Raw genomic sequence first — 14,575 nt, 5'->3', positions numbered from 1 at the left:
TGTGTGTGTGCAGTTTACAAAGATGAACAAACAAAGATGAGCTTACCGTTGCTCTTCTCCCTCTGATGGGTTACTGTCGTGCTCCTTGGGCATGTGTTCCATTCACCTTAATTCCATCCAGCAGCCAATCATGCGAGACTGAGGCGGGCCCCACCCTCGGATGCACGCTTGTCATTCGCCGGTTGTCAAGGTCAGTTAGTGAAACATGGCGTGGGGGTGGGGGGGTCCTGTCCCTTGGAGGGGAGGGAGGGGGAGCGAGGGAGGGGGGCAGGGGGAAGAGGGAGAGGGAGGGGGGCGGGGTCTCGGCGAAGGAGTCGACCCCCTTGCGAGGTCGGTGTCCTGCGGGTCGATGAGGGGCGGGGGGGGGGGGGGGACGGGAAGGGGGAGGGGGGCAGGGGGTGTGAAGAAGGACCGTGCGTCGAGGAGGTTCTGCCTGAGAGGGGGAGGGGGAGGGGGGGCGGTGGCGGTCAAACGGCTGGCCCCCGGCGTTGGCGCCTGATGTTGGTCTCGGGGATCCGGTTTGATCCACTCTGGAAGAGGACAAAGGACACAGTCAGTGTTTCTTTCCTTCACACATTTCTTGGAAGTGAAGAGATCGTGATGTACGCTGCTTCTCCCTTAACAATACAAGACGAAAGGAAATCGACCCAAACAAGCGCTGTGGAATGATCCTACATACCCTGAGACACTTTCAGACCCGACACCGAGGGTCAGATTAGGACAGAATTTAATGAATTAATGCTATACAATACCATATATTTAGCTTAAGCTCCAAATCTTGGTGGTTAGGGATTAGATGCATGCAGATTTCTCTTCAGGCACGCACAAAGATGGCCAAACTATGCATCACTGAGATCCTCTTCCGACGTTCTTTCAGTTGATCCACAATAAACCAAAGATATGCAGCCTAAAGAGTTTCCCTAAACGCACAACCACATGTTATGTCTGCGCCGCACCGTCACCTCCTCTGGCCTCCCATGTGAGCGAGACTCGCATTCCGGCTACATTACATTACATGACCTCTTGGTCACATGAAGAAGAGGTTTTCGTCACGCTCTCCGGCGACACAGGGCCTTAGGTCTGAGGGTTGAACGCCGGCCTCCCTCTTTCACCTTCAACTCTCTTTGTCGCGCCGGGATGTTTCCTAGAAATTGCTGACGGAATGCTGCCTCTGACTCGAGGTTAAGCAGCTTTGAGACGAGGTGCTGAGTTGATGGGAGGGAATATGTGAATGTATGTAACTGTGTGTGTGTGTGTGTCAGTGAACAGTCCGAAGGTCTTTATTCACCAGGCTGTGCCCTTGTCCTTTGTTGACCAAGGAAAGCTTTATTCTTTCCTAGGCTAATCCCCCGTTCTGTGGCGTCCTGGCGCTGAACGGGGGGGACGCAGACCATGAGAGTGTCCTTAGAAATGACTGATGTCATTACTGCCGTCGCCACTAATAGACAGATTAGAGGTCACAGTCAAACATACTTCCATTTGCTGGTAAAGGAGCTTTTCATCCATTATATCATTTATCATAAAGTCGCATTATGAGGGGGGGGGGGGGGGGGGGGGGGGGGGCACTGATTCATGCAGCAGATTTACACAAAGCTGATGGCTTAGAACAGAAGAAAGAGATTGTTATGTGATCTTTGGTCTAAACGACATTTACTAATACACACGGCTGTATACTAAATGGTGTGCTTCTGTTAAGTCTTGTGAATGGAATAGAACATCATTTATTATCCACTTTGAAAGCTGCCGTACTTTGGGGTCCTTCTTAATGACATTTGAAGAACCACTCAGATGGAGCCATTTACAGATAAGAGTGACTCGCAAAAGTGTTTGTATGACAACAGCCTGATTTTTATTCAGGTGAGTGTTTTATGGCGTACCAGAGCCTCCATTGTATTAACAAGCGCATAATGGCCATATAAACGGCAGCGTCAATTTATTTATGGCTCATCATCGGCTTGAGATAAGAAACGTGGCTACGTCTGCCAGCGAGCGAGGCTGAGGCTCTACCAGCGGATGAGGACACGTTGGGAGGACGAGCCTCCCTTAACTGCCGTCAATCTCTCTGGTGTCATCTCGGATTGGCTACCATGGAAACAAAACACTCCTCATCTCACATTTTTGGACGCTTCTGTAGCTCGACGGCGTACTTGTCTTATTCCCACGCAAACCCGGGGCCAAACGTGTCGACAACGTTGTCATCACATGAAGGGATTTCCAGAGAGGCCACGGCATTAGTTTGACGAATTCTATGCTAAACACACCTCCCGTCTCCCGGTCCAGGAGGTCACGCTTTTGTTCCGATCCCCTATATCCAAGGTCGGGCCGGTGAAAATGCAGTTTGTCAACTCGCCATAAAAGGAGCAGATAGCATACACGGGGCTGAGGAAAGGGAGTGAGAGAGGGAGAGGGAGAGCAGATAAGGAGGAAAAGTGAGAGAGAGAGAGAGACGGAGATAAAGAATATTTGAGATAATGTATATTTTCTGGCGCTGGGGGAAATGGGGGGGGGGGGGGGTCGCCTGAAATGGAGGTGATGAAAGGTAAAAAAAGAAAAGAAAAAAGGAGCATGATTTAGGTCATTGTTGGCGTAAAGACAAAATAAACTCACTTATCAGAGCTCAAAGAGGAATAACAGGAAAGGAGCGGGGCGTGTCCAGTGGCAGATTTAGGGTGTTCGTTCTCTTTTGGAGCGCACATATGCACATATATAGATAAACGTTGGGGATTGCGTGCGTGCTGCGCATTTATTACGCCGCCATTTATGGGCCGGGGCACATGAAAGTTGTAAAATGTGGAATATCCAGAGCCGGCGTGATTTTAATCAGTGGGCTCGTCGTAATGCGCAATAATGTGATGCTTTTATTTTACTTGAAGGAGGTAAAGAACTGAATTGGAGGAATGTATTCTTGGCTCACCGGCTGATGGCGGCGGAGATATCACACACATGCACAGACTCAGACACACACTTTGACGGTATTATTATTATACACCTTCCAGTTTATTATCACACCTGATTGGGCTTTTAATATTTCAACTCATATCGCGCGCTCATTGGTGTGTGTGTGTGTGTGTGTGTGTCAGACTATAACCTGATTTGATCCATTCCAATATTGACGCGCGCCCTCGAAATTAAATTCTGCCTTGTAAAATCTCAGGTGTCTTGGATGCTATCACTATCAAAACACACACTTACAATCACACACACGCACAGACAGATCCACATCTTCACACTTCAACTCACACGGCTCGTCGGCACGCTTCTCATCCCCGGTGACAAACCATCCAAATTTTAATTGGGCCTGCAAAACAAACGGGCGTTTCCCTTGAAGTGACGCTCGCGCTTAATTGCCCGCTCAGAAACGCAGACTTTGAAAGGCATCAAACGGAGAACTATCGAATGCAGGTCGGCGCCGGGAGAAAGTCGGAATTCATTAAACATGACCTATCTCTCCTCTTTTCCAGCCTCCTCCCCCCCAAAACAGGATTGATGCACCTCTGTTCTTCAGAGGGAGCAGAGAGAGGTGGACGGATCCCGCAGTAATAAGCATGAGTAGGAATAGTTTGCTTCAAGGATGCTCGGGTTGTGTTCTGATCTGGAGGAATCGATTGAATTAAAAAGGCAACACGACCCTGAAACAACATCTTGAACCTTTGCTGCGCCTCAAAGTTTCTACGCCGATAAAGTTGCCAGTCCCTGAAGGTTATAATTCGCGTTCCTCCCTTCCCGGCAGCTGATGGAGCTGTAGATACCTGTTATTGGCTGCTGTGCGGTGGCTGCAGCCGTCTGCTGGAGCGCTCGTGTAGAGCGGCTCACGTGTCTGCGAAGATGTAATGGAGCGGGCCCAGCGTGCGCCTCTGGAAACCTGAAACATTGCGGTCTGGATTTGCACCGACTGTGTGTATAACACTGCTGCTGATTTGTTCTCAGTGTGAGCAGAGCATTGCACGTTATTTTTGCCTGCAGCTTTTGAAATGAAAGTCATCAGATTAAGATTGTTGATGTTTTTTGCATGAATTCCTTGGGTCATTCATATAAGCCACGCCCATTTGTGCTTGACTACATCTTTGGCCATGTTGAAAGTGTGATTTTGTCTCCTGTCCTACAATTTGGTGTCAACTTTCACACAATTTTGCTTCATCTTCCTTCCTGGTTTGGATGTCATGAACGCTCTATTGAGACATCAATCGGCATGATGGTGGCGCTATAGTGCCAACAGTAAAATGTAGCCAATTACTTTGGAACTGGACACAGTGGAATCAAAAGTGTCGGTTTGTCCGTCAAGGGGGAGATGGTGGTCTAATCTTGATCATAATTCAATCTGATTTATCGCAGTCGAACAAAGTTTCATTATCGATGTGTAATGAGTGTTTGCAGAGACGACACATAAGTCCACACCATAGAAGAAGATGGTGCTCTGAGCAAATTTCAGGCTCCTGAGACCGAACTCTGTTAAAATTCACACCACGACAGCTCGAGCGAGTGGTCAGCGCCCGGCGACCCCCGAGGGTAGCCCCGGAGAGAGATCCCGTTTCACATCGCCCAGAGATCGTCAAAAGGCGCTCATAGACGACAAAGTGATTAAACGGCACGAGCGCTGGTTCTCAGGGTTTGACCTTTGACCCAGTTTGACTTAAGACTGATCGAGGGCTCCTGTCGTGTCTGGCCGTTGGCCGGCGCGTTCAAGCCCCCCCGCCCCCAGCTGCTGTCAGAGTTCCCAGACTCGTTCCAAATTCAGATGTTAAACAAGCAAACAATGGATCTCTTATGCTTTGACAGTTAGCAGCCCGGAGCCTGGACTGATGCTCTTATCCTTGGACCGCGTCCACGCTACGCAAGCTAAATTTAAAAAAGTAGATCTGACTGCTTCTTGCTTTGGACTTCCATCCGCGACGGTCCTGACGTTATTCGCGGCCCGAAAACAGAAACAGAGCTTTCCGACCCCGGGACTCGTAGGATACACTTTCCTATTGTGGGTGTGTGGGTATGTCTGTGTGTGTGTGTGTGACTGCATAGGACACGCTGCAAAAACGAATTTAAAGTCCCGTTGGCAGGATTCTGTCATCGTTCCCATATCTGTCTGCGTCTCTCTCCCCTTATCTCGCCGTCTCCCCCTCAGCCCCGTTTGTCCCTTTTCACCCATTTTCACCTTATTCTCTCCTTTTTCCTTTACCCCAGTTATTCCTCCCTCCCTCCCTCCATACATACATCCATCCATCACCGCTTTCGTCTCGCCTTGCTCACTTTTTCAAAGCCACCTTATCGGAAAACGGTGATGATGATGAGGCCCTGGGAAAAGCCCCGGACGTCTACGAGGGCTTTGCTGCTTCCACTACCCTGAATAACTCTGTGCCAAAATCGCTCACTGCACCGCTGCAACAAGGCCCCTGAGGTGGACCGAGAGAGAGAGAGAGAGAGAGGGAGAGAGGGAGAGAGAAAAAAAGGCCGGAGAGTGACAGAGACAAGTAGTTAAAAAGAGATAAAGAGACACAGACGGGGAAGCGGCTGGAATAGGAAGATGGGAGTTTGCCAGTTGGCTATGAGGAGATTAGTGCTGATTCACATGGATTTCTTCTTAAACGCTTTCCCTTCCTCCAGTATAAAAAGGTGTTTATTCTTATTCCGCCGTCGCTCTGCAGCACCGACCATATAACCGCTAACAAATGTGACATTGTGACAGGGTGATAAAAAACTTCAACAGATGCTGATGGTCATGCTCTTCCATTTTGTTCCCACGTGCATGCAGCCTTCACGTATAGACACACATTCGGCTATATTCTGTTGTTAAGAAAGCCTCAAGGGCCTGAGAGTCTCTTAAACGGTTATTTTTTATGCGTGGAGAAGTCAATAAGAAGGAGGGAATAACTATCTGATCGGGTGGCGCGGCTGTGAGGAGTTGCGAGGGTTAAACTGAGCGACGGCAGCGTTTCCACGGCGCACGTGCGGCGCTGAGAGCCAAAAGGTGAAAGTACAACTATAGATAACGTTCACATATTAACGTTTAATGTATAAGGCAGGAAAAAAAAGGAAAAACAAATCTGTTCTCATTCTCTCCCTCTCACCCACCCACTCTCTCGCCCCCTCCCTCTCTCTCTCTCTCTCATCCCACCCTCTTTTGGCAAGGACAAGTCAAGGCGCTGCCAAGAATGTGACTGCGTTTGGAAAACAAATCCAGCTCGATTCTCTTTTTTTCTTCTCCCCTCTCTCTCTCTCTCTCTTGTTCTCTTTTCCTCTTTCTTTTAAGGTGGTGCTGGCGAGTTCTGCACAGGGCCCCCCCGGACTCCTACAAAAGGGGGGAAGAAAAGGGCATTCAGAGGGATCAATCTCTCCCCCACATCGCTGCTGCCTTCTTCTTTTTTATGTTTTTGTCCAGCTCTCAATAGTTCACATGACACAACAATATGCATTTATCAACCCTGGCTAAGCTTGTCCTCTCCTGACCCAACTCTCACTTACACACACACATTGCACGTCCCCGTCAGCCCACCTTAAGAAAAACACGCTCTGTGAGAAACCTTTGGATACCGTATGTATGTTTGCTTTCCCAATTGTTTTCATGGAGACGTCCACTTCCCGACACTTTTTTCATTTCCTCACAGCTAATGGAACAGTCTAATTGCTGAAACAGGTCGATACCACAATCTTCCTTAATTACATTGAGCAGGGTCAAAGGGCGCGGCATGTTATATGTGCAAACACTGCCCCTCCCACCCCCCCTCTCTGTATTTGCACAAACTGTCTGACTGCTAAATTGTTATAAAAACGAAAACAAAGATATCTTCAAGGGAATTTGTGCAAGAACTATAGATACACACTCACACACACGCACAGACACTCATGCTGCTTTAACGCCCGCTGGTTTATTTGCATTTGTTGGTTGTGAGTCCGCGTGTGTTCGCCGACGCAGGTGAGGAACGAAAGTCGAGCAGCAGGTACACGGTGGAGATAGCGGCGAGCCAAGTCTCACACTGAGAAAGGGGGGAAAAGGTGTGAGGGGCAGTGTGTGTGTGTGTGTGGGGGGACTGTTTGTGTCAGCGTGTGCAGGGGATACATAATTAGCGGGGAAAGCCACGAGGGAACTCATATTTCTGTGTGCCTCCAACATTAAGCAGATTGGACAGAGGAGGCGTGGCACCTACTGCACCACTGCACACACACACTCACACACAAAAATACACACACACGTGTTGTCCAACTGTGCCAACAATCTGGAAGATCACTCTACTCTGCTTTCCATCCAGTTTTCCTCACTTCATTTCTCTGCTCCACCCACACAGGTGCCGTTGCCATGCCAACAGCCCTGGGGGTGGGGGGTAGACGTCCACCTCTCCAAAATTGCGGCGACGAGGAGGAAAAACACGAAAAGCAGAATATGTTCAAGAAAATTGTGACAAAGTTGCCAGACGTCAGTATTTATGATCAATGTGAGAATTGATCCTGATTGACTGACTGATTGATTTCCATCCGTGTGCAGACGGGCGTTCACAACTGGATTTCCATCGGTAATTGTTGCAGCATGCACATATGACTGTGTGTGTGTGCATCTGTGCGTGCACAGTTTGCAGGATGCCAGACTGGCAGCGTGTGTGTATTGTGTCATTCAGCGTGTGTATTGTGTGCCGGGTTTGTATTGGGTTTACAAACAGGGCTGCTATCCAGGCACCAGCCGCAGCTCAAATAAAACAAACCAGACTTGTGTTCGCCGCGCAAACAGGGACAGAAATAAATTGATATAAATAAATACGTGCAAATTCGTGGCGCAAGAAATAGCAAAGCCGCAAACAAATTGGGACGGGAGAGCCAGCGTGTTGGCGCCCGTGTAACGTATGGACGTGGCGGGAGGGGGGGTTTGGTGCTGGGAGGTCCACAGGTCGACTAGTTTGGTCACTAAGCCCCTCTTCATGTCCTCATTCTCTTGGATTTGTGGCGGGGCTGGGAGCACAAACACACATATAAGACAAGACAAGCAGAGCGCGTTAACACTCTGCTCTGACGCCCGCTGTTCCATTTCATGCTGTTTACTTTGCGCTTGGATAAACCGAATGAGTGCGCTATTCAGCTCCTGCCAAGAGGCGTGTCGCTCTGTCATGAGTCCAGATATTAATTTATGTTAGAGTGCCTCTCCATACCGGAGGCCAACATCGGCTGCAGTGCACCCGGGCGGGCGGGGCTCCACCTGCAGGCCTCCTGTCCGCCTATGACGGATGAGACCCAATGACAATACTGAGATGGTCACATGATCACTTTGTTGACATTTGTTGTCCTATTTGGTGCTGGCCCTTTAACAGTGTAGTACTTGGACCGTACAGTACTTGGACCGTACAGTACTTAAATGTACGTAAGTCTGTAAGACACACATGTGCACAAACCTCCACATATAAACCACACACACACACACACACACACACACACACACACACACACTCATGTCACCTTTCCCCACCCCCAAGCTTTGCCATTCATCTCCACATCTCAGCCACCTCCGTAATGAGCAATAAAACGTACTGTAAAGGGGCCACAGACACACACACACACATATACACACCCACAACATGATCATTTCTCACATGTTCTCCCTCACCTACCCCTCCTACCCAGGGGTGTTGTAATGAAGCCTACAAGGCCCTGTGGGGCCCCCGGGGGCCCCAGAGTCATAACTACGCCGCGCTCACACTAAAATTCCAAACTCTGCCTCTCTGGATGCAGCAGAACCTGTGAAAGGAGAGAAGGTGGTAGGGGAAGAGAACTTGACGGGACCCGAGAGGTGGAGCCAACCGGCTGAAAGGTGATTTTTCTTGGCTGAGACTCGGGCTGGGCTGCAGAGGGTCGGGGGGGCCCCTGTTCTCGCTCTGTGTGGTCCTGGATTTGATTAGCACCAAGCTCTTGTCATATGCAACACACAGGGCACAGATGCCCACATGTGCAGTGTAACACAGGCCAGCAGATAGCCTGTGTGTGCACTCTTGGAGCACACACACACACACGCTCAGACTTCATTTATACTCCCAAACACACTCAAAAGATCAAGCACCGTATACTTGTATCCAAAAGTGCACTCATAGGCTTCGGTGCGTGCAAGCACAATGCTTACTTTTCAGAGAATCACTTGTTCCTCTGAACGTCTGGACCGAGAAGGCGAGACTGTTTGCAGATTTATAGATTCATAAATATGCAATATGGCCGATAAGAAATGGAATAAAACTGCAACGTAGAAAACGAGACAGAGCTAGGGAGAGAGAGACAGAGAGAGAGGAGCAGGGGTGGAGGGAGATCATGAGAGCCAAGGCTGTCGGAGCTGAAAGTTTGGTGCGGAGAGTTGTCATGGCAAAAGTCCCTGAAGAATAAAACCGAACAGTTACACAATTATTTCATCTTTTCCATGCATTCTCCTTGTTTTCTTTTTCACGGCTATTTCCCATATGCACGAACACACATAGACACACACACACACAGTAACAACATCTAAAGAAACCTCAAGGATAGAGTGGATACAGATTTTGTCCTGAGGCAACAAATATCGTACGAGAAAGGAAAGAGAAATGTTTTTATGTGGCCTACGTATGAGGTCGCTCAGAGTTTGCTGGCACACGGAACACGGGTCGGGGGGTGGGGGCTGGGGAGGAAGGCGTGGCGGTTTGCCCATTGTGTGTGAGAGCGAGCGGTAGTCCGCCGCGTATGAGAGACGGTGCGGTAGCGTGACAGAGAAATGACATGTATGAAAATGAAAATAGGTGGAATGTCAGGTTGCATTTACTGCCACTTAGACATGTCAGTGAATCTAGGTGCTTGTTGCGACTGTGCAGATGAATGGTGGGAGGATAAAAGAGAGAGGGTAGCAGGATGTTCTCCCTGGTCTGTGTTGAAACAGGCCACACCTGTCTGCAAACGCCTCAGGAGGTTGCGTTTCAGTCATCCATCATCGCCGCAGTTGGTTCACATGACTCCTAATATTCATTCCAATGTGCCCCTACACACACAACCACATGTACATACACACACACACACACACAAGCCGGGGGTTCATGTATTCAACGCGTGGCAATCCCTCTACAAGTACACGTAGATCTCACTGCGTTTGGAGGCCACACACTCTACAACGCAATGCTTATTTTGCAAACAAATCAATTTCCTCAATGGGTCACACCGCCGTGTTTACATTAGCTCATCAGCTGAGGTTTTAGGGGACCTACGGTAGCTGCAGAGGAAGAGGAAGAGGTGGAGGAGGAGGAGGAGGGGCAGAGGGAGGGCAGGCCTGTCATCGGGCCATCAGAGTCACCTCCGATTCTGCTCGGATGTTTTGCTGCGTGGGAATCGGCGTAATGATCGGGCGCCAGTGTCGGCCCTATAAAATGAGCTGTATGGAAAGGCTGGTATGTACGTATGTAGGTAGTGTATGTGAGTGAGGCACATGTGTACCACTCTGTATCTGTCTTTGACTACTGCAAGTACGTATGTGTGTATGGGTACGTGATTGTGTTCGGCCTTGCTTTTCCTCCAAAAGTGCCGAATGTACCTGTTCATTGAGTGTGAGCATGTTAACTCTGAAGAAATTGACACAAAAGCCAATAAAAATGCCTTTTAGAGATGAAAAATCATTTTGTATCTTTTCCCTGGGCCACGCCCAACTCTTATACAAAGTTTCATCAAAATCGGGTCATCGCTTTGGGAGATGCAAACATCAAATGTGGGCGACAACATAACTCCAGCTCCACGGCGGTAAACACCATCAAAGCTCACAAACCGCACAAACGTTCTTTGGACCCACTTGCACGAAAGCTACAGAAAAACACACACACGTACATATACTGTATCTGCTTTCATGTTAAGCTCATTTCCATTTTAACAATGAGGGTCCTGTTGTGTTAAGTAAAAGGTGAAAGTTATTTTTAGCTAAAGCCTGCAGCGTGAAATAACTGTGGGTCATTGCAGGACAGCACTCAGAGAAGAACCCAGTGAACCTGACCGCACGCTGCCTTTCATGTTACACTCAGCTGATTGTTCCCTTGATCTGAATGCGAGGTTGCTTATGTGACAGAATGCGTAGCCTACTTACATGTAGAACCGCTTAATGTTTGGCGTCAGACTGAGGAAAACAAACCAAAAATATCTTATTCCCTTTTGCCCGTCTGCTCGTCTTACTTCATACGCACTCTGTTAAGTATATGACAACATAAAGTGCCTGAATGTGAGCTGGAGGCTGGTGCTGCATGTGCGTTGCTCAACAGGGTACAAGAGGGAACATACTGTCCTGTTCTGCCAGCTGTACCAAACAGCCGTTACCCCCTATGCACGCACACGCACACATACACACACACACACACATACACAGAGATAAGACTTCTTCACACTTCACAGAATCTGTGTTCAAAATAGCACAAAGACCATAAACACGCAAAACATACCTTCATGGGTTCATATGATGCTATGTGGAAAGCTGCAGGCGTACACGGCGAGTGTACTCAGCTCACGTGTACATAGAAACACACCCAACCCAGATAGCGCACATATATGTACTGCACATATGCACAAACAACACACACACGACAAAAGGTCACGGGGGTGAGTGCACTTCAGTTCACTGTTCCACTCAGGGCTGCGTTTTAGGTTGCTGAAGGATGAAGTGCACCAGACACACGCACACACACACGCACGCACACGCACGCACACCCACTCTCCCCCCTCCTCCCCTTCCTCCCCACGCGCTTATAGAAAGCAACTATTCACCGGCGCGTCAGCGTGACTGGCGCTGACCCCGGCGCGCTCTCCCCCACAGGCTCATCGCCGCACGACAAAAAGAGGAGAAAAAAAAAAGGTATAGGGAGACAAATGAGGACAGCGAGGCAGAGCAGCGACGGAAAAGGAGGCCGAGGGACGGCGGAGAAGCTGAAACGGAAACGGGGTCAGCGCCGCGCTCCGCTTCACACCGCGCCGTTCTCATTTACAGTCTATGTAATATCTATATATGTATGGAATTTTGATGTGGTTTACTATGTAACTTAGATCCTCAAAGCTATTAAGTACAAAATGTCTAAAGTGCAACTCTGATTCGGGTGGGGGGGGAGGGGCCCCGGAGCGTCACATGACCGTGTTTATATGCACATATTCCTCTGATATGGGTTAAGCTGTTCCTTAAACAGCCCTCCCCTGTGTTTCGCCACTCAAACGCTGAACTACCGAAGCTGTAAACACGCGCCGCCTTTTAACGACTGAGCACATGGCCGCCATGTCAGACATGAAATATACATGCCAATACTCCAGGCTCCCTCTAGTTATTGGTAACATCCCCGAGAGCTAAAACGCATAAAATCTGAGCTTTAAGGACACATTTATTTTTACTAACTCCAAACAAGGCCCTGAGGGGGTGGGTGTGTGTGTGTGTGTGTGTGTGTGTGTGTGTGCGTGTCGGGTAGCTAACAACTACAGAATCAGCCAGTGGAGAGCAGAAAATTAATATTTCATTACAAGCACTATCAATGCATCAAGAAGGATGGAGATCATAGAGACGACTTGAATGTATCGGTTATATACAGACTGCTGCCGTGTTTTAAACATGACACACTTCATTATAAATTTCACCCGTTCCAAGATATCAAAGACAAACAGTTGCGTCTGAAAGAACAATAAACCAAGAGAGTAGTCTGCTCTGCACAGCGTGTACTGCTAGTTACATATGTATCTAGCGCATAGCCAGTGTGTCCTACGGCTTTTGTTAGTCAGGATCAGGCTCAGCGAGGCTCAGCGGGGCTCAGTTGATGCTACGGTAAACTTAGAAATCCCTCAAAGATCAAAAAGCGGAAAAACAGTCGGGGAATAGTGCTCAAAAGATTTCTGTTATTGTTCACTGGGAGAACAGAAAGGGCGGCATCAGAGATCAAACTCTGCATATACCCGCGAGGTAACGCACTGGCAAAGGTGTGTGGGATCGGTCGTCCGGGTTCGAGTGTGGATTTAGCGTGGAAATGCTGAGGGAGCGGCCGCGGCCCCCCCCCCTCAAGGTTCCGCCCCCGCCGGCCGAGGAAAAGGCGGCGTGTGATTTTCCCTCAATGATCTCCGTGATGCAGGTTATTGATGTGGAAGGAAAGATGGAGGTGTGGGAGTGAAGCAGATAGATTTCATGGCGCAGTAATGACAGGATGTGCCCCCCCCCCGTCTCATGTCTATCTAATATCACTCGGAATGGAGCGACACATATAACACACACACACACAAATGCACAAATCTCCCCAAAATTGAGCGTATTCACAGCTTCAGCGTTTGCCGTTTCAGCATACTTGAGCGCACTGAAGTAAAACTAAATAAATACCAATTTCTCTAAAGCAGCAACGCTCTGTATAATCTGCTCCATCCCTTATAGCTGCCTCTTCATCCAATTAAGCCAAAGAGAGGGCGAGAGAGAGAGAGATGTGAAGGCAGTGATAAGAGACGAAGGAGAAGAAGAAGAGGGAGGAGGGCATAAAATGAGGCGGAGTCTATATATGCAGTCCTATCTCGTGACTCGGTGATAAACATCTCGGCAGTCATAAGGAAATGAGCGATTGTTTGAGAGCCTCGGAGCAGCCAGACATTCAGGATCAAGCAGTTTTCGGGACAAAAGCAAACACTGACGATCAACTGAGTGTCACAGTGCCGCCACGCCTCCTGTTGACGTCTGTCACACACACACACACACACACACACACATACTGACTCAACAAAGGCCAGCAAATATGGTAAATATGCAAAATATTTCTATTCTCCAACCGCTTCAGTATCGTCTAGCACCAACAACATGTCCGCAAAGCCCCAGAGTAAACAAAAAGGTTGAACTCTTCTTCGTTGGCGTTGACGTTTCTCGTGCTTGTTGTCTGCGAGCACGATGCCCCCGTGTCCGTCCAGATGTAGCGGCTAAATGAGCCCATTATGCTCGAGCCGCAGCCCTCCTCCAACAGCTGCACCGAAGACAAACAGGCCGCTTCAGTAGCGTTATCATAAACAGCAGGCCCATGCCAGCTGCCTGGAGCTCATGTGACCTGTCATTAGCCTAATGGGCTGTCGATTAATGTTAACATGCCAGCAGAGCTCATGTCGGAAGATCTACAGGTCGCTGCACGGCCATTAATAACATAATTGACCGATGATCTCTTTTGCTGGAGGCCTCTTTGTGATCCTTTCTCGATTAAGCGATGAGCGGTCAGGACGCCGGCGTTTTGTTTTTGCGTGGCTCCTCTGCAGAGAGCGGCTTGGATTTCTGCCCTCGTTGCTCAAGAGAGTCGATGAACATCTGATAGCGCCACTGGAGGAAAACGCCGCCGCACGACGTAGCCGCCAGTCCCGGGGAAAGCAAAAGCAATTATGTTACAGAACAGCACCGCTTGGAACAAATCAAGCTTGGAGATCACTTGTCCAAGCACGCAAAGCAAACATGAACCAAGAATGGATCTCAGCCAACATATCCATAATGTAAGCTTCATTTAATGCATCAGACCATTGTGAATGCGCCGCTTATTTGCTGAGCAATATTCCGCCAATGTCCCGAGGTTATGACAGATTCATCTCATTACCTAACACCGCAACAAGTACATATATCATACACAGACAC

At 48.8% G+C, this 14,575-nt stretch overlaps 1 protein-coding gene and 1 long non-coding RNA gene across 2 annotated transcripts in view; both read right to left on the bottom strand.

The window, feature by feature from the left end:
* Positions 1-253, bottom strand: part of LOC143002248 (thyroid hormone receptor alpha-B) — a 33,215-nt gene extending 32,962 nt beyond the window's left edge. Inside the window, exon 1 of the mRNA XM_076152269.1 lies at positions 47-253. Within this exon, the coding sequence (XP_076008384.1) occupies positions 47-102 (56 nt within the window). The 5' untranslated portion in view covers positions 103-253. The remainder of the gene's footprint in view (positions 1-46) is intronic.
* Positions 254-445: 192 nt separating this feature from the next.
* The window catches only part of LOC143002196 (uncharacterized), a 69,297-nt gene continuing 55,167 nt past the window's right edge, over positions 446-14,575 (bottom strand). Inside the window, exon 4 of the long non-coding RNA XR_012963761.1 lies at positions 446-530. This is a non-coding gene — a long non-coding RNA (uncharacterized LOC143002196). The remainder of the gene's footprint in view (positions 531-14,575) is intronic.

Source organism: Genypterus blacodes, unplaced genomic scaffold (assembly GCF_046128005.1).
Source record: "Genypterus blacodes isolate CSIRO-AG114 ecotype Tasmania unplaced genomic scaffold, CSIRO-AGI_Gbla_v1 ptg000055l_1, whole genome shotgun sequence".
Taxonomy (NCBI): domain Eukaryota; kingdom Metazoa; phylum Chordata; class Actinopteri; order Ophidiiformes; family Ophidiidae; genus Genypterus; species Genypterus blacodes.
This window is presented reverse-complemented; position numbering and strand designations above follow the sequence as displayed.